Source organism: Strigops habroptila (assembly GCF_004027225.2).
Source record: "Strigops habroptila isolate Jane chromosome 13 unlocalized genomic scaffold, bStrHab1.2.pri S16, whole genome shotgun sequence".
Classification (NCBI taxonomy): domain Eukaryota; kingdom Metazoa; phylum Chordata; class Aves; order Psittaciformes; family Psittacidae; genus Strigops; species Strigops habroptila.
In genome coordinates this window covers 4,802,077-4,827,630 of record NW_022651054.1, presented here as the reverse complement: position 1 = coordinate 4,827,630, position 25,554 = coordinate 4,802,077, and the positions used below count along the sequence as shown (strand labels likewise).

Genomic DNA, 25,554 nt, shown 5'->3' with positions numbered 1-25,554 from the left:
GTTCTTGTGAAGTGCGTAGAAGAGCCCCAGATGAAAGGGAAATTAGGAGAAGGAAGATTAATTATAAGACATGTGTATCCCAAATAAAAAACAGACAGGAACGTTTTTGTTGTTGCTACTATTAGGAGAGAGAGTCTCTCTGATTTAGGGCAGCTTTTATTTCTGGGTTGGTAAAGCAAACCCATGTAAACCACTTTCCATGTTCAAACTTTATTTGTAGATTGTGGGTAGGTGATAAAGGCTGCTGAGCCTCTGATACTGCAAACGAAAAGGCCTTTGATCAAAGGTCTGATTTCACAGTAACTGGTGTCTGTGAGATGACAAAGCTGACAGGCTTACCTGACTTTTAACTGTTGCAAGGCAAAATAAGGAATCAAAAATTCACAGCCACTCTGAAGGAATGACTAGGATTGAGAAAAAGGAAACACTTCCTGTGGATAAAGACACTATAGTGAGCAAACTCACTCATGAGAAATGTTGCAATGAAATGAGATTAACAAGTACCCAGGAATTTAAACAGAGTTGTGTGAACAGAAACATCTCATCTAGGAAGTACTGAGCATTTATCATTTAGGTCAGTACCATTACCTGGTTTAAATTCGGGGAAAGGGACACGGTGAGAGACGGAGTGACACATCTGAGATCACCTGTAATTCAGCAGCACAGAAAGCGGCCCAAGTTCCCTCCTTCTTCCCCAAGCCTCAGCCTAGACTTCTATCCAGCCAAGCAGACTCCCTCCTTTGCCAAAGATGAGCCCCAGTTCTTCCTGCATCATGCTTGGACTGTCAGATTCCACACTTCAATTCAACATCAGCCAGTGACGAATACAGTTCTAACTCTAACTTCATTACATGAATTTCAAAGTGATACTAAATTCCATGAACTATCCCCTTGGGGCATTTAGTTATGAATTGCTTAAAAAATAGATGAGTACAGGAACCTGCGAAAAAAAAAAATAATTGTACATCCTTTCCAGGACACAGAAAACCCTTCACCTTGCACAGAAAGCTTCATAAAATAAGGTGGTATTGAACCCTTCAGTTCTCAAGAGTCAGATTTTGACACAAGTGCTGTCAGGAAGTCACCTCCACTGTCATTTGTGATGATTAACAATGCAGTAGAAGAGAAAAAAGACACAGCCTGCAATACAGCTGCCTAAAGGAGGAGTTTGGGGTTCCCCCTTCACTAGAAACAGTAAAAGGTTCTAATTTATTAAGCTTCTGCTTACAGCCTGTGCATTGATTCCTTACTAACCAGTGCACCTTGGAGCCAGCTAAGCATGAGATCAAGAGTTAACCCCAGCACGTAGCTCAGAGAAGCCCACATCTTTTCCAAAGAAAAGCTTGGCAAGGCCCCACGCCAGTTCACAGCAAGTTTACACCAAAAAGTATAAATCTAACTAATAATCCCTGTTTTCCTACAGCTTCCTGTCTTGAGACAGCATTCTCCAAGCTTCTTCAGAGGTGGCAGATGTTCAAAATCTTTTGCTTTTGTGGTTTCTTTCCCATCTAATAAACATGAAGCTCCTGTTACAGGGACTCCCTCATTTCCCTGGCTCCAAGTTCTATGGACCTCAAGAAGCACTGTACTTCTGAGAAGTCTTCCTTCTTCAAGTGTGGATTAACACAGTAAGGGGAGAGGGGAATAAAATATAACCTTGAGAGAGACTGATGTACAAAGTACCCTCTGTTCAAATGAAACTGCTTCCATTGCAATTCATGGCTTCGTTTACTGGAATTGCTTTAGTTCTTTTATTTTGTTCCAGAGTGTCTTCTCTGTTTCAGAACAGCTATGTACATTCTAGAAGCTAGCTATAGTGGATCTTCCTCTCTACACAGCAGCACATCAGCAGTATTACTCCACTGTACCTATAAACTTGGAAACACGTGCACTATCCCATGCCAGTTACAACTCTCACTTCTGTTAATCAACATCTTCAGTCTTTTAGGAAGATAAAACACCACATGACTTTGGTGAAAACCAGCAAAATCTCTTGCAATGATGTTTAATAACCAGAAGTTTCTTCATGACATTTGGGCTAGTCCCTAACTCTCACTCCTTATCTCAGGATGGTTTTAGGTGTGAAGTGGAAAACTGTTAAGTCTTCAGGGATAATCAAGACCAGACACAGTCCATAAGGGACTATCATGAAAATAAAGCAAACAATATTTATCTTTCTCTCCCTACCCACACTCTACCTTTGCAGAGAAATATCTAACAGCTGAAGAGATGGGGTCACGAAGAATATGCTGAGCCACTGAACTTGTACAGAACATAAAAGGCAGAGCTTCCTTTGAAGAAACAGCCCGTTGGGGTCCTGTGAACATGCTTTCTCACAGAGAAGAAAAAGAGAAGACCCATTTTGAAATTAAAAGGCAACCCGTTCCTCAATATGGACTGTAATACATGTTCTTTGGTCCTGCACTTCAGTCACTGGTATTAAAGGCACTTCTTCTAGGACACATGTCAATCCTTTTGATCATTTATTCATGATTTAGATGCTGAGCAGAAAATAAAGCACCTCAGTTGTATGCCCATTAGAATGCTGCAAAATATAGAGGGGATGAAATTAAAAAAGCATCCAGTCTGAGACAAACAGGAAAAAAAAACCCCTCAGTGTTGTCTGATTATTGAAAGTAACTCACAAGAGTATTGTGAAGGGCCTGTGTGGTCAGTAAGTTTAAAGTAAATGAGGCTTCAGGAAGTACTGTAAACTCAGACACCAAAATCACTGCTATCAGCTAAAGTGATTGTCAGATAAAAGAAACTCCTTGTTGAGCTGCGGGGTATACATGTTGCAGGTGGAGAGCAGATTTGAGCTCTTGTATAAGCATGCCATGCCCCAAAGCCTTTATACCATCTGCTCACGACATTGGCTCAAATCACACATGATTCCAAGTACCCACATGGCGTGCAAGATATTTGCTGGGAAGCTGGGCTGTAGAGTACCTGCTGCCCACTGATTCTATTAGTCCCTCAGTGCTGAACCAAGAGAAGTTTGCTCTAATGTTAGTGCAGAATACACCATAGTATGGCTATAGATCACCACTGAACATGTTTTAGCGTATATAGATGGTAGGTAAATCCACAAGGACCTGACAAAGTAGATATGTGAGCTACCGTGGCACAAAGAAAAGCAAACACCAAACTAGTGAAGGTGCTTTCAAGTCAGTTCAACAGCCAGACACGAATGCCACCCAAACACCAGGAGATAGCTCCATGCAGGTCTGAACAAGCACTCCAGGTGTTCCCAGGAGGTACGCGCTTTACCAAGGGAGCTGCAGCATTCTTCACCAACCTCCATCACGGAATGGTTTTGAGATGGGGTCCCAGAAGTCATTTACTTTGTAAGACATCTCCCCCACAAGGTATTGGGGGTGATGGAAATGAATACAAGAGAAAATGAATCTTTTCATTAATTCAGAAAGATGCAATTCATGACTCATAGCAGCTTGCGTAAATAAATGGCATAGTTTAAATCTTATTTGTAATTATACTTCAAGCCAGAGACTTTCAAAGCTGCGCTGAGAATATGGCATCCAACTGTCTAATTTATTGTTATTTTAAGCAGGTACTGTATGCCCAAATTCCCTTGGCAGATTATATCTCATCTTAAGTGTTTTGCTAGAGGTAATTTTCATGTGTTCATGACAGCAGCAATGAGAGGAAGGAAATCAAACAAAAGAGAATTCCATCTATGCTGTCCAATTTCTTCCTCACTCTGTGGCAAGTTGAGAGAGATTCAGGCACCACTGCAAAGAGGTACACTTGCTGTGCTCTGCTGGTTTGGCACTGAAGAGGAAGTGGAAGTGAGGAAGGACCAAATGCAAGTAGATTGGGAAAGGAAACAAACCAGTAGGCTTTCTTTACCTGCCATGCATTTCTGAGGAATATGAAAAACTGCTCTTGGTGCTCCTGCTCACTGTACTACCCACCTGCTCATCACATTACAATAATTAACAAGGAACAAAAGATCAGAAGTAGATCACCTTGAAAGTCCTGTTCATACTCCATCAGGCTCCGGCAGGCCACAGCCACAGCCTTAAATTTTGTAATGAACAAAAATGTACAGAAAACCAGGAGTTACTGAGGAGGAAAAGTGTCTGTGCTAATGCATGTGTAAGTTTGGAACTCCAATCTGCCCAGGGAATGAGGCTTACCAACACCTCGCTTGAAATGGGCTGGGCATGCTTGGAAGGACCTGCTGATCCTCAAGGAAACGGATGCCATGTGGAGGAACTGTCACAATGCTGGTTGTTCTTCAACAGTCACAGAACAAAACTGCTGAGAAGTGCCTATCACGTATCTACTGCTTTTTACTACCTATCACAGTGCTGCAGCATTGCATGAAATCCCAGTCATGGAGCAAACACATGGAAAATGAGCAGCCTCCTAATATATATCCCTGCTAATAGCCACAGGGGTCACAGTCACCCATTTATTCACAACAGAGGTTGAGTTGGGAAAGAGTTACCATCTCTCCTTTTCTCAAGACACTGTTTTAACCAAGAGAGATCTCTATACGGAAGTATAATTAAATCCTGAAGTGCTGTATTTATTATAACTGTAAGATATAAATATAGATATATATTCAGAACAAAATGTTCCCTAAATCAGTTTAACTCTTTCTTTTTCTGCTGGTAGAATAATTGGACTGCACCTCCCTCAGTTAAAAAACTTGCCTTTCACACCAACTCAAATCCCCATCATCATCATGAGATAATTTTAGTTTCATCTCCTGCTCATTTTGCTCCCATTTGGAACAGACACTGAGGAACCAGAACTGCTCCATCACACTAAAACTGAACCCAAATACAGCAGGTTTTCCTTCTGTGCTCAGAAACACGATCAGCAGTTTGACTTTTATGTGACCGTTATTTACAAAGGCACACATAACCCTACCCAATCTTGAATTGACTTCAAACCTCTTTCTTTACTTGGCTGCATTCCTACCAACTCTATGCTAAAGGTAAGAAAATATAACTCGATATCTGAAATGGCACAGACTAAGAGAAGTCTCTTGCAAGCATTTTTAAATGACCTGTAATTTCAGGAACACCAGTGATTCATCTCCTTGTATGTGGGGTCATGAACTGCTGTTCCCCATCTTCTGATGCTCTAAGGGCCCAGAGGAGGACTGCAGACACTCAGATGTTAGAAGATGTAAGTGTTAGGAATGGCAAAGACATTTGTCAAATGCAAACATACTCCGTCCTACTCCTACCTTCTTTTTAGTGTAATTTCCTACATTTTATATTGCATTAATGCCACTTTTTGGGGCTGAGGAGAAAATTCACCTCAGGCAAACCACCCTAGGATACTGCAAAAAGAAAAGACTGCATAAAACATCTATAGACATAAGGATCCTGCTGTGTGCTAGAGGCATAATACATCTCCATTCAGCTAAACTGTGCAATAGAGAAGTGGAGAAAAACTGCAGAAACTGCTTTGAAAACAAAAACAAACCCGTTTTCCTGGAGCCATCAGCAGGTCTGCTTGTCAGATCAGCTGCCTTGTTTTGTGTGTGCTCCATTCAGATGCAAAGAAATTCTTGAAGAAAATTGCTAGTTCTGCTACTTACACCCTTCACATTCGCAGCTGGAGTGAGATTTCTGCTGTGGTGGAGCAACAGCATCAACAAAATAGTTTAAACCTAATGGCAAGAACTACTTAAACATATATGCAAAAGAATTCTTGATTCCCTGCTACATAAACTCCAGAATTCTGACATTCTTTTTACAGCAAGTTTTAGGGAAATGGACTAATTCAGGGTAAAGATTATGAACTTGAAAGTAGAACTGAAGGAAGGAGGTTAACAAAGGTAGATGGAGTCACAAGAAGCCCCTCACTTCAGCAAGGAAAGCAGAAGCTCCACAGAAGGCAAATCTTGGAGCCACCAGCAGACATTTGTCATGTTTTAGGTTCCCACCTGACAACAGCACACACACGGCCTCATGCTTTTTGAAGAAACACTTCCAGAATCAGTGCTAACTGTTGAACAAGTAGGATTTAAGAACTGCCATCTCCTGGTTGTTTATCCTTGTGATATTTGGCACTTTCCTTAAAATAGCTGTTCCTGCAGTTACTGAATCCTTTAACCTTATGGTTGTGCAGAAAATCCCCAAAACACACAAAAATCCAGGCTCCAAACTCAAAATACAAGTCAATCACACTAAAAAGGACTCATATTTCTAAGTTTCATGGCAAATGTGAAAGGCCCTGCTTGTTATGGTGGCAATTATTCACTGTAGGGTGAAACTTTCGATCACACACCACCAGCACCCTTTTACTTAGTTTTTGCAAACAGAACAATGATGATTCCTTATACAAAAAGCTTGCTCAGACAAAAGATAACAAGGACACATAAGGACAATGCAAGAAAACAACAAATCCCTCCAACAGGTATCCTCATAGGACAAGACGGAATGGCCTCAAGTTGTACCAGGGGAGGTTTAGATTGGATATTAGGAAAAATGTCTTGGCAAAAGGGTTGTCAAGCATTGGAACAGGCTGCCCAGGGCAGTGGTGGAGTCACCATCCCTGGAGGGACTTAACAGATGTGCAGATGTGGTGCCGAGGGACACGGTTTAGTGGTGGCCTTGGCAGTGCCGGGGTAACAGTTGAACTCTATGATCTTAATGGTCTTTTCCAACCCAAACAATGTGATGACTCTATCCTGACCAACTCAACACCCTCTTTTTCATGTAGCTGCTGTGAAACAAACCCTGCACCTGTGAAGCTAGAAGTAACTAAAATTCTCTGCCTGTGGCTTTGCTGCCAAAATACTACTATGGCCACCTGGCCTGGTAAAGGACAAATTATATGGCTGTGGTTCTACCCCCACAAGAATTTAATTGCTGTATCTTTCTTATCTGATCAGCAGTGTCCCGGTTCTTTGCTTATCAGCTGCTGATTCCCACCTCCCTGCCCTGCCCTGCCCCACTTACTGCTGCTCCCCAAGTCACCTGCCAAAGCAACCACTTGTGTGGCCACGGCCACAGTTAGAGGGGAGCAAAAGCACCTGCAAAGGAAAGAGGAGGGAAAAGGGAATGGGATTTTCCTTCACTTTCTCCTCCCTGCAGAAAACAATGACTAATTTGCCTTATAAGACAAAATTAACACTGCTAACGCCTACAAATAGTCAACTAAGCCTTCAGAAATGACCAGACACGTTATTTCAGCAGCAGCATGTCCTAATCCTCACCTCCACTGCTCCAGCTAGATACAGACTAGCTCTAGAGCCTCCTAAAGTGCTTTGAGTTGCATCTATCTCTGCTTTGAGTCCTTTGTACTAATTGATACACTGAATTACATCAATTTCTACAAAGTACAGGTATTTAAATGCCATCTATCATCATAGTTTTACTTAAAAGCCCTTTTCCTCTTTATCCCTTTCACACAGTTCACTCTCAGCATAACACAGGGAAAGCTTCATGTTTTCACACACACTAACATCAGCTGCAAACAAGAGGTGTGAAAGGGAATTAGGTATGCAAGTGAACTCATTCACAAATGAACTGCCTCTTCATTTGCAGGAGCATGTTGCTTTGCCACACTGGAAAGCACTTGCCAAACAGGAGGCAGTGAGGGGAACATCAGTGTTGTTCCAGCAGCTTGAAAACAACTGGAGTGGGTAAATGAAAAGATACTTTGTTTCTAGGTTGGATGGGGCTTGGAGCAACCTGGTCTAGTGGAAGGTGTTGGAATTGGGTGAGCTTTAAGGTGCCTTCCAATCCAACCCATTCTATGATTCTATGAGAAGCCATTTCAGGATTGACCTCTTCTAGTTGCTGTTATGTTTCCAAACTCAAGGCAGACATCAGCATCATTCCCAACATTATGATACTAACAATGAACAACTAACTTACAGGACCACTGGGAGTACTGATGATCTGGGAGGAGTTCTTACATGCCGGGCAGCCCTGCTATGCAAGGTGGGAAAGCAGAGTGAGAGACAAGCACTCAGCAGGTCTGCAGGGTGGTCACAGGGTGGAACATGGGCTGTCTGTGTTTCCCACATGTGCCTGCTGAAGTCCCCTTACACGATGGAGCCTTCCCCCTGCCTGCTTTCTCTCTGCTATCCTGCTTCCAGCACCCCTTACAGGGATGTAGCAGGGTTAACGAGCAAGGGGACTCCTGCAACAGGATCTACTCTTGTGGACCCTAGGACTCTGCAGTGATAGGAACAGCAATACTTTAGGGCACTGTCCAAAACCTAGCTTGAGCTCTCTGGTCCTCCTTCCATTTATCCTAACACAGGAAAATAAAGTAGTAAAATCTTTATCTCAGTTGTACAGTATAAACACTCTGCAACTGCCCTGTATTCACACTAACATGAAGAGACTTCAGCCCGGCTATTTTCTGTATAAGCTTCACATTATTCAACTTTGATCAAGATATGAATATCATTTCCTTTCTGAAACTTTTCAACCCAAAATAAACATTCCTCCTTCACAATCCAACATTTTTCTACAAAGCCACTACTAACATTTCACAGCACATTTGAAAAATAAATGCTTGCAGCCTATCAAGTAAAGCTTTCTGCTTAAATTACACACTCTTCTTTCATAAAATTACAGAATGTGGTTTTGCCTTCTTGCTGTAGCAGGGACTGCACAGAAGTGCACTGCAGTGCTGCTGCACCATGTCTGCAGCCTGCAAACTGCTTAGGCCCAGTCTTCTGCTTCATATTAAATGACATAGAACCCCATTAATTTGATCAGAAGCAGAGATAACAATATTGGGTCAGCCTTACTGGTTGAGGGCTGCCAGTGGAAGGGAGATCCTATCATACACAGGGAAAAGCCAGTGAAGGAATAGGTGCACACAGGTATGGCAAAGGTGACCCATAAGCAGAGAGCTCCAGTCCCCCAACAGTCAGTGTTGCTACTTGTCTGCACAGAACACAGCACGAGTGTCCTTAATTGCAATTCCTAACTGTAAATGGAAACAATACATCATTAGTCAGGTTAGATATAAGGCAGAAGTTCTTCCCTGTGAGGGTGGTGAGGCCCTGGCACAGGTTGCCCAAAGAAGTGGTAAATGCCCCATCCCTGGCAGTGTTCAAGGCCAGGATGGATAGGGCTTGGAGCAACCTCGTCTAGTGGAAGGTGTCCCTGCCCATGGCAGGGGGTTGGAACTGGATAAGCTTTAAGGTCCTTTCCAACCTAAACCATTCTGTGATTAGTGTATAACCAAAAAGTCTTCTCCAGGCATTTAAGACTTGTTTAAGAAGCACCCATGACTACTTTAGTAAACAGCAAAACTCCACTATGTTTTAGAGCTGGGCAGAAAAGTAAGAAGATCTGGAGCTTAAAGTATCTTTGTACTTCAAGACCGACCTCCATCCACTGGTTACATCATAAGCCCTTGAAGATCTGAATAGTTCAGTTAATTGCATTTACTTGTCATGTCCTCTTACTTGAGAAATCCATCTAAGGCTGTGAGCATAGTAACGGTTATAACAACAACAGGGGATACCCAGAGGATAAAACTGATGTAAAAAGCAAACAACAAAGAATAAGGTTTAATTTCTCAGGGGTCCTAAAACAAAACAAACAAAATAAACCCAACAAAACACCACCACGATGAAAAACAGATGAAAGTGCAACTCAGATCCATCTCTCCTTTCATCTCAGCATTTCAAGTTTTCAGACTTTATAATAAACGATACGTTCTTTCAGTTTATGACATGACATAATTAAACACAAGGCCTAAAATGAGATAGGGTGCTAGTTGAAACTCTGAGCATGTAGCTTTGATTTCAAACCAGCCAAAGGCTCACAGCAATATCTGACCCTTCCATCAGCTGACAGGACTTAAAGAACAGAGCATATTATTTGGGAGATTCTTGGACTTTGCACGGCAAACAGAATTTTTCCTGCCGCAGCTCCTGATCTCACATTTTGAGGTGTCCTAGAAGAGGTTCTGGTTCTCCAGCCTGGTTCTCTGAATGGTTACGCTGCTGCTGAATACAAACTTCTCTGTACAGCCAACACACAACTCAGGCACCTTCTTCACACATCCAGGAGGCAGCTCTGCACCCCAGCACCATGCTCACCACCTCTGCCTCATCAATGCTCTCTGTCATAGCACAGCAAACCTCTGCTCCGTCCTCCCTGAGGGGCAAGCGCCTTTTTCTTTTGAGAAAAAGAAAAAGACCATGCTGAGGAGTTTAAAACATTCAAAATTCCAGCTCAGAAAGAGAGAGCTGCCAGTGGCCAACATTTCTACGGGCAAAATTACAGCATGTGGGAATTACAGATCTGCAGACAAACCAGCAATCTGTGAGGAATTCAAGTCACCAGAAGCGACAAATGAGGACCACAATGCTAACAGAATTAGACACAGTCTCCTTTTAACCTCAGCTCTATTTTTAAGAGCCTCTTCTTTAAAAAAAAAAAAAAAAAAGAAAAAAAAAGTTTTGTATTTGTTTTGTTGTTAAAGTTTCCATGAAATTGGGCCAAGAGCAACTGTGTAGGAATGAAGTTTCCCCATAATTTACTCTCATTACCTTAGCATGTGTGAAGAGGCCCATGCCTGTACAAGGAGGTTTCTCTCAGCTGTTGAACAGTGACAGTCACCCAGCAAAGATAAAACTCAGTAGCAAAATGAGAATATCCATACTCTTTACAAATAGGCCCCTTGACTGGAGGCTGTCTACTGTAGGCTTTGGGGTTTTTTGAGGTTCCCTTGCATTCTTCAGTCTCCAGCTGGGGAGACTGCTAGAGTGAGCAGGCAGCTCTCTCTCAATGTGACTCCTGCTCATCTACATGTCAATAGGTTGAACTATGGAAACACAAAACAAGAACCAAGCTAATTCCCACCTCCCTCCAATCAATCACACAACAGCATCTTTAAAGCCATGCCTGTTCTATTTGATAATTACTCTAACAGTCCATCTAAGCATGGCCTCTCAGCCCCTATCTCCAAAGGAGAAACCAAAACCTGAAGGAGGAGGAGGAAACAGCTCATCTGCTGAATACAATGTTCGGAAATGTGAGGTGAACATTCCTCACCAAAGCAAGATGAATGTTCCCACCCGAGCACAAAGAATGGGTTCATATTTCATATATTTTCCATTGTTTGAGCTTGCTTGTACATTAGTAACTACATTTAGCAAACACCAATGAGGGGCATTTAGTAGCTAAAAGATTAATGTTTCTAACAGTGCAATAGCAGAAGCAACAACACACTGCACCCTGTTCAGTTCCACCAACATTCTCCACTTCTGACACAGTGATCCACCCTTCCATGGGCACAGTTATCTCTAACACCCACCAACGAGATGTGCAACATCCACGGCCCAAACGAAAACATCACATGAAAGCTATCCACAATGAGGGAGCAGCAGCAATGAACCCCAAAGGGAACGAAGTGACCCAGTTTGCTGCTTAGTCCAAGCAGGCAGGGCTCTCAGGAAGCTCCACTGCACAATGCTGTTTGAATGATTTTCAATGATAGAAAGAGAGTCAATAAAAAGCCAGTATGGAACCAAAGAATTCTGGGTTGAAACAAGTGAATACTTTGAAGTGTAAAATATTTAAATGAGGTGGCTTCATGACATAAGGAAATGTCCTGGTTTCAAATTTTCACATTAGAAAAGGGTTGGTTTGACTCCAAGGGGCTCATCAGACAGTGAAAAGCATGGTGGAAGGGCTTGTGCAGAGTAGGCAGATCTGGCAAGCCTCAGAGCCCAATGGCCATTTCACACTTGTGTGCTGCTGCTGCTTGATCCTACTGAACATGCAGCTGCTGGGGCAGGTGTGCCTGGCACACAGCACCCTGCCTGGGGAAAGGGCAGCAGCCCTGTACCCCAGAGAAGGCACAATGCCCAGAAGATCTGAACAGAAACAGCGAAAGAGGCTTTACCAACCTACAGCGGGTTTCGAATAGAAGTCTGCAGTGTTCCACAAGGGACTGCTACTGTCTCAAAACAGCCAGCATCCTCCCAGTTATCAGTTGGCACCAATCACTGGTGAGCTGTGTTGCTGCCCGTCTTTACGGATTTAACAGAAATCTCATAACACTGCCTGTTCTAGCTTTCATTACAAAGCCCTCTTCAATTGGACCCTGTAAAAATATAATGCAGAGTATTTAGGGACAAAGCCAAACTTTAGGAGACTGGCAAAGAATTAAGTGTCCTTAAAACTATTAATTGAGATAGGAGGAACAGGGAACACTTCTCAGTGCAGGCTGCTGGCACACGAGGTCACAGCAGCAGCCAGCAATGGCAGGTGCACATGAAGAAGTCTGTGTGCAGATTCCAGAGGGACATCTTTCTAACAGAGCAGCTCTTCTCCACTGGGGCTGGTGCCACTCTTTAATTTGATTACACACAATGAGAGCCTGGGGGAGGGACAGAAGGAAAGGAAAAGAAAAGAGTGATGACAATCTAAGCATCTATGCTGAACTTACAGGGCGCATGCAGCTGCAGTCTCAGCAGCAGGGGTACTGAGCAGTGGTCCATAGCAAAATTACAGGGGGATCAGACAGCTGACATGGCATGATCCTTTGGTAGACAAGAAATTACTTGCTTTTCCCTCAGCAAACCACATGCCACATAGCAATTTTGACTGGAAAGATGCTATCCCGGATTTAAAGGGAAACTAATCCACTAAAAGAAATCCATCACAGAGCAGGAGGGCCTGGACTCTGTGTGAACACAGCACCACGCACACAGACTGATGCTCCATCTGTAACTTTTGCAGTTACCAAGTCTTTCACCACCTGGCTTTTTAAGAGCTGCTGAGAGACTCTTTTCTAACCAGAACATGTAACCTAAAAGTACCCAAAACCTGCTCTTGCTTCCCTCCAGCCTTGAAATCTTAGAAAGGGATTATATCTTTAAAAGACAGAACAACCCAGTCTCTACTGCATTCTGGGTGGAAAGGGGAAAATAGAAACACAAAACCAACACCAGTCTAGGATCAAGTCCTCCAGACTAAGCCCAAGAATATCACTAAGGTATAAAATTGCTCTTGCTGAGATATTTAGGTACAATTTTTTTTAAGCCTACCTTAAAATTGCCATGGCACTACCTACCGGAATCTAAATTATACTTGCAAAATTCTATATATTAATATTTCAAGTGTGTAATTAGAAAGGAGAGGATACAGTTTAGAAACACCATACTTATAAACCTATTTCTTTAAAAATAGAAACTTTCTGCATGACTAAGATCTGTATTTTAGCTCTCCTGTCTTTATGCCTCAATACTAGCAGAGGCAACTGGAGTTCACATGTTTGAATAGAAGCTGCAGACAGGGATCTTCTATATTATGTCAATGGCATTGATAAAAAATAAAGAAAACTCAAACCTTACTCCTGCAGAGCAGAAGAAACCCCTGAAAACAGCAAAACAGTAGAAAAACTGTGCTGCTAGTAAGTGTTCTTCTTACCAGCTTCCTTCACTGCAGTCAAACTCATGCAAGCAAAAAGTTTTGTGTGTTTTAATCTACCAAGAAAACTGAAGCACTGAAAAATACTGGGTTTGCCAGGCAGAAGTGTGAGTAATGCCATTTACAAACAGCTTCATTATCAGATCAGTGATTTAGATCTACTAACAAGTGATGTCCACAGCATGACTGATCCTAACTGTTGTTCTCTGTCAGTCTCTGCAGAGACCTGAGGCCGAATGTTCAAAATTATGGAGATAAACCGAACGCTCCCACTGCTGGGCTTGTTCTGTATACACAAACCTCTTGCTACAGATAGCAACTGCATAGGAAATCTCTCCCATTCAGCACTGAAGCAGTTTGTTCTTCAGCGGCATAAAGTCTTTGAGTGAATAAACCCAAATATCATCAGGTTACAAAGTCCAGTAATTCCTAAATGGTGATAAACATATTTTCTATTCACATCAAAAATGCAAAAGGATGGTATAATAGAGCTTGACTAAGTATTTCAATCAAGGTTAAATTCTGATTGAGACTGTATTGCATGTGCTTACAGAGAAAACCCTCTATCCAGCCACTCACAGAACTTGTGCTTTTATTCAAACATCAGCTCTACTGCTAATTTATTCCGTTAAGTGGCTTTCAGCAATGCAAGCGATTTAAATGTACACTTCTGAGGCAAATGTAAGCTTGCAATGATGTACCAAGTTTGACATTTACACTGTTATATATTTTTGAGCATAGTATGACTACAGAAGCATTACTAATTTTAAGTCACTTCCAAATGAGAATACAGAGAAAAAGTGATTTACTTCGCTCTTCTTCAGCTACTGTTGCAATCTGTCTTGCTCCACAGTCCAAAACCAGGATAATTTTGGTAGCTTTATAATAACTTAAAGTACACCCACTGTGCCTTGAATAGCTAACAAAAATGTGTTTTAATAGCAGATGCATCTTTGCACACCTTTAAGGACAAACCTAATTTTAACCCTACTTGGAAAAGCATTTTAGCTTCCAAGAGCTTTACTGAAGCCTGACACGAGAGATAAAGAACCTCTGGAAGGGCACTCACTATGCAGTGACTCAACATATGTTTTTTCACTAAAAATATGCTCCATGAAGCACAGTTGTTCTCCCTGCACAGCATCTGTAAGTTCTGAGACGGACAGCTTCACAAAGAAGCCCACTTCTCCAGTGCCCCCAACATCAGCAACTTAAGTATGACCCAAAACTTAGTTACATAGTGAAAGATCTACCCAATTTCATGGATGTTAAAGCACATACAAAACAGTGCACTAGCTTCCAAAACTGGTCTAAGTGTACAAAATAACTGCAGTATCCATTTATGCCAAGCTGGAATTTGCCAACATTTAAGAGGTACAAATTATGACTACACAGAAACACATTTTCTGAAGGAAATACCACGCTGCTCTAAGTTTTAGCAGTTCTACCAAGACCCTGCTATAATGAAATGGGCAAGAGAAGAAACCTCATTAATTTTACTGCTTTTCTGGCACTTCTGTGCAGATGAAAGTACACCACAGAGCCGGCAAGCACACAGCAGTGCGGGCTAGGGAAGCGTTGTGAACGGGTCATGAGCATCCAGCATCTATATACATATAAAAAGTAGATTAAATGAACACAAAGAGAAATGAAATAAAGGTAGTTATTACCTTGACAGCTAGGAAATGCTGTTGGGGAGAAAGCAGGGAGGAAAGGGCAGAAGATATGCTCACTGTGTGAAGTACAAGTGGGCAAGTGCCCAACCTTTGGCCAGAATTAGCACCCAACAAGCCCACATTCTGATCAGTGACTCAAGGGGTTTTGTTAGGATTGTTTAATTGTCTGTGCAGTCTGTGTGCAAGCACAGATGAACAAAAATGCTGGGATTCCTCTCATGTAGAGAAAAAAAGTTATCTCCCTTGCTTTAATACCAGTTGGGAATAAAACACACACACTTTTTACTGTAGCTTAATTGATCATCCAAAGTCCAGGAATCTCAGCACACTGTTGTTCTAAGCCAAAAATCAATGACTAGAAACCAGCACCTTAGTAATTTCCATGTCTTGTTATAGGAGAGTCATAATGGAGAGATCAATGTTTGCCCCTCCAAGCACTCTTACTCAAGTAACTCAAGTAAACAAGTACCTTGTTTGGTTCTGCTGAGTCACAAACTCCTCAAAAAATTCAAAGAAAAAGAGTCTCATCTCCTAACACTATCGTATCATGTTGCTGTTGGTCCTTTCCCCCTTCTCTTCCCCATCAAGGAAAGACCCAACACATCTAAGACAGAGCTCCTCAGGAACTGTCAGTTTTAATCAGAGCGCTGTAGCTGTCAGTTACTGGGGGCCCTTGGGCATTTTGCTTCCTGAATATATTGTTATCCTGAAATCAGGCAGCATTTCTGGCTGCTAGACGGAAATAACAACATTATTACAAATGTTTTAATATTAGCATAGCTGCAGCAGTATTTGAGTCCTAATAGCCTAACACACAAACACAAGCAACCACTCTTTATGAGCCACATTGGTGCATTAGAAATAATTTTTCCTTATTGCACAGCTTGTTTCTTCACTTAAACAGTATTTATTAACAGTGTTGCAATTCTGTATTAATTATTATTTAGCAGTGACAGCATGCTTGGAACTGCACAAAATTAGTCCCTGCCCCAAAGTGCTTAAGCTGCCCTGATTCAGTGTCCCATAACCAACATTTCATACACCAACCTGCTCGATTACTACAGCTTGGATAGCAGTGTAACTTGGTCAGCTAATGTCACATCAAATTATTGAACTCGTGCTGCTTAGGACAGCCAAGCTGCAGTGGGTCTAGCTGGGATAAAGCTCACAAGCACAAGCCTGGTGGAGAAAACCACCCAACACTAAATCATTGAACAGTTTGGGTTGGAAGGGACCTTAAAGCTCATCCAGTTCCAACCCCCTGCCACAGGCAGGGACACCTTCCACTAGACCAGGCTGCTCCAAGCCCCGTCCAGCCTGGCCTTGAACACTGCCAGGGATGGGGCATCCATCCCTAGAACACAGAGGCAATGTAAAAATGAGAATAAATGCAAGTGTCACTGACGAGTATAGAGCAAAAGCACACAGTGGTTTGTAAACCTCCCAAACTACGCAGCTGGTAGCAAAACTGTGCTAAAGCAAATATATGCCAGTATAAATGCAAAACGTTCAAGGTCATCACTACCACACAGGCACAAATCATGAAATAGAGATGACACACAGAAGTGAAAATTGCAAATTAACAACAGGGGAAGACATCCCCCCCTTTCCGATCTGGACTGCTTTGTTGGTATACTCTCCCAAAGGATCACTTCTCTGAAATGAGAATATGCAGAGAGAGCAGATCATCAAATCATAGGACAGCCATATCAATCGAAGTTAACCTTTGGGTACTTTTTATTCAAGCCCTGCTGGCTTCACACAAACAGAAGTCCTGTTGACTGTCAGTTCACCCACTCTTGTTGTTTTCCATGTTGCCAAGAACACAGGGCTCACAGTCTAAGACAATAATGACATGTTTCTAACACAAATAAAATGGGAGGCTATGAAACAAATAATTAACTGTGTTCTGTTATTTACATAATCATTGGCAGAAGCCTGAACAAGGAGTAAAATGGATTACTGCAGTTTTGGTTCAATGCAGCCTTAAAACAAAAAAACCCCATCACATGCCAAGGCTGAAGGGATTTTCCTTCCAGCATGTGGTTCTCTCATTCTGCCAGCCAAGCTCCAAGCTGCTCCTGCAGCTTTTCTCCATAAAAACTCTGATCTTTTCCCTCTGCTGTTCTCTCAGCCACTGCAGTTGCTGACCACCAGCAGAAGCATAGGAAAGGCATTAAAAAAAGCAAGCCTATAGGAGGTAATACTGTCCAACAACATAACCCTGGTATGTTCATGTTGCTGAAGCCTGAATTTAGGTCTGGCAAGGCATAAAACTGAATTTTTCTTCTGTATTTCTCTCCCTTCTCTTCAGCTGGAACTGCTCTGTGATTTCAGTTGTGGCAGATCAACATCTTTGTGGAGAAAGATGATTTATTGCCTCAAAACCAGAAATACAGAATAGGTGGGAGCAGCAACACTGCTCTCATGACATGCTTCATCAATGTCTAGAAGGATCAACCTGACAGAAGAACTCAATGCCTTGTTGTATGTTCAGAGATAACATGGTGGTTCCCAGCCACATCTTGTGTGGAGGAAACACACAGCACCAGGAAGAGTGGAAAGAGACCACCAGAAGGTCCTGAACAGCTCATTCCAGAGCTTTCCAAAATAAACCTTCAGCCACTCCTGACTGGCAACAGGTCCAACGGAATGACCTCAGAAGTGAAGGCTTCTACATCCCTTCAGCCATCCAGGATCCCTTACATTCTCACTCTCCTGATTATTTATGCTGTTGTAAAACCAGAAGCATGGAAATTGCTGTTCCCTCCCTTTCACTTCCTTTCCCTGAAACCCTACAGAAATAGCTGGGTTACATAAGACAGAAACACCCACAAAATAACAATGAAAACAGATGTGTCAAAAAAAAAGAAGAAAAACAAATGCAGATGGGGTGCCTACTGTGTGTGCCAGTTCTAAGTGCTCATCCAGGTTATGAATAGCGCAGTGAACTACTGTAATAGTCCCAAACCCAAAGTGAGGGTCTGGTAGTTAAAGAGCTCAGATCTAAGGGTTTGGTGGTTTGGGACATATGTTGTTTGGGTGTTTATTTTGCCTATACCTGTCTCAGATTTGCTTCTTCCAGACTAAGAATTTCAGAGCAGTTCACAAAAAATGTAATTTTCAAGAAAGGTCCATGCTATGTTCTGCACCGAAACTTCTCTGGAAACTACCAGGAGTTGCTCACCTCACTTATACCTGTTTGGGCTCCGAGCCCAAGCCCATTTTGCTCAAGTTCTATTAACTTCCATGGTCCCTTAGGCGCTTCACAGGTCCTCTGTAGGACTCATTATACATTATTTTTGCCTAGAACACTCATCACCCTACATCCACAGTGCCAGTTTCCACAAAGCTCTCTCAACCAGCAGAAAGGTGTCATCCTCCATCACCCACTTCCAACAGACATCTTCCTGCTTTCTCCTGTGATGCCCATCATGTTTGGTAGATGCCGTCTGCAAATACTTGCTGAAAGCTACCACTGTCTTCCCTCAAATCCCTCCTCATTCTTTGGTGACTGTGACTACCAAATAAGTTATATCTGCTAATCTCCCAGGGCCCCTTACACTAACCAGTAGTGTCTCTTGTCTCCTTCAGACTCTCCCATCCATGGCCTACAGCTCTCTGATCTCTCTTGATACACATGGATTACAAGTACCTTAGGTGCACCATCAGATTCAGTAGAAGCTGAACAATAACATCTTGGTCTATAATATACATAAAGCAATGTCGATGCAAACAAAGAACTCAGCAGACTTCTGATTTCCAAATTTCCTAATTTTTATCTGTAAAATAAAACTATATATTCCCATTGAATCTCTTCAATAGGTACTATGAACCTTTATTAACAGTTACAAGGAACCATAAGACCTTTTATGAACCACATTTGATTCAGACAACACATTCTAGCACCTTCCAACCACAAGTTCTTCAGCACTTGAAAGCCCAAGCAATGGGCTTTCATATTAGGGGCAAAGCCACCAGCTTTTAACAACATCTATTGAACTTAGGAGCCCATCATGCTACCTAATCAGCAGCTTATTTGTTTCTGAATCAGCAGCTTATTTGTTTCTGATGTACAGTTTACTGGAAGCAATAAGGAATACATGTATAATAAATAGGAACAACTAAAACCAAGTTGACTGATGGAATTTAACCCTATTGCAGCTCTGAATCATATTTGAAAACTCTTGAACGAATGATTACAGAATTCCAGAGCAGCTTTTCCGCACACCTTCTGATATTGAGACTCAGAGATGAAGGGACTCGTAAGATCATCATATTATTCTTAAGAACACACTCAATATTTATGAGGTTCTTAACTCCATGTAATAAAAGCCACATTCACTGACTGTGATGACTTGGATGCTTTGGGGATAAAATTAATCAACATGCATGAAAGAGGATCTCAGAGTCAAACAGGAAAATCTGCACATAATAACAAAGATAGTTACTATCTGGCAAACCTACATCACAAGGAAGAAAGAATACTATGATTAAACATAATAAGAATTCACTTGAAATGTAAAATACTCTGGAACAAATCCTGCCAACTCACATAAGATCTGCAAAACAGGAAGCAGCTGACTATGCAATAGAGCCCATCACACGGAAAACACGATGTTAGAGAAACAGATGCTACTACACAGCCCTTGTCACTGTGCTGCAGAGGGCTTTGTGTCACCTGCTTTGGAAGTGCGTGAGGTTCCATCCTTGTGGCTTCTGCTCACAGTGCAGGACTTCTTGAGTTCTGAGGCAGGTACCTGCTGTCCAAGCAAAACATTGTGGTATTACTGCAGATTCTCACACACGTGAGCTAGTGGCACTGCTGGCTCAAGTAGGTTCTGCCAATAATTCTGTTCTAATGTTTTCCAACATTACACCCCTTCCACAGCTGAGTCCTAGGTTGCGATTAGCTCAACAGGAGACTAGTAATACAGAGCTTGCACTGCCACTTAATGGTTTCCTCCCTGAAACTATAAGCACTGAGCATAGCCTTTTTACAATGAGGGTAAGAGACTCTCTCTATTCCCGTTACATACATGAGATATCAGACTGCATGAAGAAAATTCAGTATGAAATATGCTATGAGGCAATATATTACTATCACAAATGTGAGCTCACAAGTAAAAAGCAGCATTTTTGGCTTATAACCTCTTGAGTATCTTTGCACTTGAGAGTTAGTGTTGAACCTTTCCTAACCCTTCAGTTATAGCTTGTACTGCATAGTTTTAAACTAGACTTTCAACTTTCAATAATCATTTGCATGTATGTATCTTCAAAGAACGGAATTTGATTTGCAACTATGTGTTGTAATGAGAGGCTAATTAACACAAATATGGTTATTAGCAAGTTACAGACATTTACAGGACAAACACAGCAGAGCAAAGCCTATGGCAGACTGCATCACAGGAGGAGAGAACCTCCAGGATGAACCAATACCAGCCAGGACTCTGCCACTAACTACATTACCACAGGCAAATCGCCGACACTCCACAACTCTGTTTCCCCTTCTGGAGCGGCATAGTAAGACTCGTTTACTTTGCTGGGTAGTTCTCCAGCTTAATTAAATCATTGCCATTAAATTAAAGGCACTCCAGCAATGCCAGGAAGTAGCGTCTGAATTAGAAGGTGGAGGTGACACCCTAATGAAGCAAGACTATTTTCATCGTCAACAGCAGGCATAGTAAAAGGTCATCCATGGCATAATTGTGAAACCACATTCCAAGCTTCTGAAGGTAAGATGACTTTTCCCAAAACTTCATTAAGGAAGAAGATATGTCCCAGCATCACCAGATGGCTGAACTGCTGTTGTTTCACAGGTAATCTACAACGTACAATGGTTTCATTACTGCTGCTTTTCCATACTCTTTGCTTTCCTAATAGCAGCAAAATACCACAGCTCTTGAAAGAATGCTTTTTCCACAGGCAACTGTTTTCAGTATGATCAAAGACCTATTAAGAAAATTGCAGAGGATCATTTCCCTTCGAGTTGGTAATGTTCAGCACAGAGTTTTCAATCTTTTCTTTAGAAGAGCCACAGTAAAGGCACTCCCACTTTTTTCTGGGACAGCTTCTCCCAAATAAGTAAAATAGGTATTTTAACATTCTCCATACACACTGGGAATTTCCATCTCTGCATAAAGATAAGGACAATATTGAAACATCCACTACTCCTGTGCAGGCTTTTAATTTTTAAAGTATTGAAAGAAACTTATTTTTTAGCCATAAGAAGCAGGCCAGTCCTCAGTGGAGGCCCAGTTTCATCACTGTGTTCCCAAAAGAGCTGCAACTTAATGTCAGGCGTGAAGATGTGTATGTCCTGTATCTCAGAAACTGCACTCCAGTTCTGTCATGGAACATCCTAAATACCAAAAGGCACATCCCATTCTAAACTCATTTAGTCCATACTGGGAAGTCCTTAAACCAAAACTAAGCAAGACAGGCAGCTACTTCTTTGGCTTTTGCACCTACTTCTTTGGGTTTTGCACCTGAAAAAAGATTATCCAATAACAACTCATTACATACAATGTCTTTGTATCCAGAGTATATACATCAAAATACGCCACATTTACTGTTTACTTTTAGCAAAAGCATTTGCTTTTTACTTTTAGGAGCAAGATGTGCTACAGGAGAAGTCAGCCTGCTTCCTTCTATTACGTAAGATCTCCTGTGCGACTGGATGCATGTTATCTGACATCCATGTGCTTATGCTAGAAAATAGTGGAAGATACCCACAGAATTACATTTGCAACTAAAAACTCCATGTATGATCTTTCTTTTCTAGTGACTAAATATATACTAAATACCTACTTGCATGTACTACCTACACACATACACTAAATATATACTTGCCTTTTTTATACTTGTATTTCTGACCATGAAAACCAAAATGATTGCAATCAAGTTTTCAAGTAAGGTGGAAGCTGTGCTTGTAGTATATCGTGCCCATACAACTGGATTCTCTGTTTGTTTATGTCCATCTGTCAGCTGCCTGCTCATCACTTTTGAGTCCACTGATCTGCTTTTGACTAAATTTGACAGCAGGAAGAAGTCCCCAAGCTCCAATCAATTTCATTAAAAAAAAAAAAAAAAAACAAAAAACAAAAACCCCTAAAAAATGGTTGGGTAGAGGAAAGACACTTGTAAGACAAGAAGAGAAAGGTTAATGACAAAGGTAAACTCTTATTTGACGTCAGAGAACCCATAGGATTGATCACCCTAGAGACACCAATACTCAGGGACCAGTTTCCATTGGCGCTGCTGCTCCTCTAACATTTGTTTCAAAAAGAGCTGAAACCCAAAATGAATTCCAGTTCTCACAACAGTTCACTGGCCTTCGGTAAATCATAACTTCTCATGCTACTTCCCCTGCCATACATGGCTAGTGTTAAACTCCCTTATTAGAGTTGCTGCAACAATTCATATTTGAAATGTACTTTGAAGGTCTGAAGAATTGTATTCACTAATTATTACCTGTCTTGAGACATGAGCTGAATATTCAAAGCGCTAGCTTGATTCATATGGAAGGGCACGTCACATAAGTATGTGGTATGCATGAAGACTCATAATACAAAAGCAAAGATCACTTTTAGAGAAGACATTATTATAAAGTCAGTTTTGAGCTCAAAACACAACATTTTTATTACCACACCTTTTCTGACTGGATTTAAATTATTCCTTGTTTTGGATTAGCGCTTTATAAAACACCAGTTTGAAAAATAAATACCAATTGACAGAAGACAACAAGATCATGCAAAACTTGATTTTGTCCCCAGAGGGAAGTCTGATGGCTGAGATCTTACACCTTTGATACCACGCTGCATGCTAACAGGTAAGTTCCACAGGGCAGTTATTGAGCACTGTGGAACCAGAGCTTATCCTAGAAATACACTGGCAATCCCAGCATTGGGACTGGCAATACTACATCTTAGCAGGCAGGCAGTTTTATCCTGTTTGGTCAGGCACTTTCCAGCCTTCCCAGAAATGATGCTGCTTCTCCCTCCCTTTGCCAGAGCATCCCAAGCCTTCTTGCAGGCAGAAAAATCAGATGACAAAGGTCTTGCTGAAAGTACCAGAGCAAACAGGTGAACAAGATAGTGCACAAGGGGGGGAATAGCTCCCTGAAAAGGAAACTTTCCATACATTAAAGAAAAATGGTGCTTTGCAGTATAACTCTCTACTAGAGAGATTCTTATTTGCGGGCGAGGGAGCAAACTACAATTTCCTTCAATAATAACAGATCAACGTTGCAACTTCAAGCTTCCTCCTGTAACACGCTGACTGCCAACCGAGCACTCAATCCTTCCCAATACTGGCTTTTACATTTCCTGAAAGAACAAGCCCTGTTTAAAAAAATAACAATAAAAAAGCCACAACAGTGTCAGCTAAATTTTGGTTCTAATCGTTCCTGTCTCACTACTGCAGACAAAACAAAGCCAACCTGGCCAACTTACTCTGACAACAGTGACTAGATTTATGTCCTTTGCACTCTATTACTGCCCTACAAACATATATTATTTTAATGTAGTATAAACAAATATCTGATTTGCTTAACACCACGCTGATTCCTAGTAATTAAAATATGTACATGCATAGAGCAAAATTTATACATGTGCAAACCCCCTTTATAAGCTCTGAAGATAAAATTATCAGTATTGCCAAACACAGAATATGTATTATATTTTAATTACATGAGACAGTTGAATACCAACAAGCCTACTTCATTTCTAATTAGCAAAAGTTCAGTAATCATCATCTTCCCTCCTGTTATTGCCTGACAAGAATAAATGAGGAGTCCCCTCTAGGGACTGTACAGTAAACGTCCTAACATTTCTTTCAGAACCAAGCTTCTTACTAGTAGTAATAACACAGGCATATAGTGCCTTTCACATAGTACAGCTGAGAAAATATATCGGTCAAGGAACGCATGGTTTTAAAGCGTTTACCTCAAGAAAAGAGGTGCCTTGTGAAGTGCAATGCAGCTGCCTCCTGCATCCCTGCAGAAACTACCGGGCAGCTCGGGAGTTCTGCAGAGAAGGGACCCTCCTTGGCCAAGCGCTGAAGGACAGCCTGGGTTTTCAGGCTGGAGGGACTCAGCAGGCACAAAGCAGAGGTGGTTTGCCTCAGTGGGATTTTCACCCATGGAAACACAAGCGATCGCATCCCCCCGTTTCACTGCAGACTAGTCAGCGACAGCGGCTGCACCTGTCACCCACAGCGTTTATACCAGTCAATGAGATCAGGAACGCTTCTCCATCACCCAGAAAATCATATAAAGTAACCTCCGCGCCTGCCAGCATCACTCCTTTCCGAAGAGCCCACCGAACACTTAACTCCGCCATCGAGCCCTGACAAACAAAGGCCACCTCCTTTGCTTTTACATAAAATTCGCACAAACTGGAGAACAATACCGGAGGGTCTGCACAATGGGCACCAGCCACAGCCGCCCATACCGCGTCCATACGACTCGCTCCAGCAGGAGCCCACGGCCCTGCCCGGCGGGGGAGCACCGCTGTGCCCCCCGCACTCGGACGGCGATAGGAAGGGCTGCGGCTGCGGCGGCTCCGCGCCCGGGCAGACGCTGTCCCTGAGGGGAGGAGATGGCTCCCGCCGCCGCGGGCCCGCGCCCCCTCACGGGGCGGGACGCCGAGCGCTGCCCTCACCTGCCACCGTGTACCGGTCCAGGTAGTTGAGCACGTTGCCCACGCTGAGGATGCCGGCGGCCGCCACCCGGGCCCGGCCGAGGCTCGGCGCCTTGTGGAGGGCGGCCGCACGCCCGGGGTGCTTGCCGGCCGCCGGCGGGTTCATCCTGCCCGACAGGGTCTGCACCTCGCCCTCCGCGCCCCGGCCACAGCAGCCCCGCTCGCCGTCCTCCTCTTCCTCTTCGTCACCAGCTCGCAGCCGCCCACCGCAGCCCGGGCTGCTGCCGGAGGAGCCGTCGCTTTCCAGGCACATCATGGGCTGCGGAGAGGCGACCGCGAAGCGACCGGCGGAGCGCGCCCAGCGCCGCAGCCCGCGGCCGCCGCCGCCTCTGACAGCTGCCGGGCGGGGCGGGGCCCGCGCAGCGCTCCGCCCGCGCGCCCCGCCTCGCCTCAGCGGCCGCGCGCGCCCCGCCCCGATGGCCACCGAGGCGGGAAGGGATCACCTCAGCGCCGCCAGGGGCCGCCTCAGCGTCGGGGGAGGTCGGGTCGTACCCGCTCGGCACCGCCAGCATGTGGGGCTGAGCCATCAGCTCCCTTTATTCTTTTGCAGCGCTGCGCGCCGGGGTTTGGACGCTTTTGTAGCAGAAGAGTGTGGTTAGCTGCAAAAAGTGTGCCAAACAAGGGCGCAAGCAGCGCTGGCTTGTATCAAACAGCCAACTCCACCCGGTCCACACAAGCTCGCCCGCAGATCTAGTTTTATGAACAAATCAACCCAAATTTGCCTGTTGTCGGAACTGTCTCTGGTCACAGATGCTGCCCAGGGAATGGCGATGGAGT

General features: G+C 43.0%; 1 protein-coding gene across 2 annotated transcripts in view; it reads right to left on the bottom strand.

Moving 5' to 3' along the window:
- The window catches only part of SPNS2 (sphingolipid transporter 2), a 128,378-nt gene extending 103,273 nt beyond the window's left edge, over window positions 1-25,105 (bottom strand). For both annotated transcript variants that reach the window (XM_030472707.1, XM_030472708.1), the window contains exon 1: window positions 24,739-25,105. In XM_030472707.1, coding sequence (XP_030328567.1) covers window positions 24,739-25,033 — 295 coding nt within the window. In that variant the 5' untranslated portion in view covers window positions 25,034-25,105. The remainder of the gene's footprint in view (window positions 1-24,738) is intronic.
- Window positions 25,106-25,554: the final 449 nt, after the last annotated feature.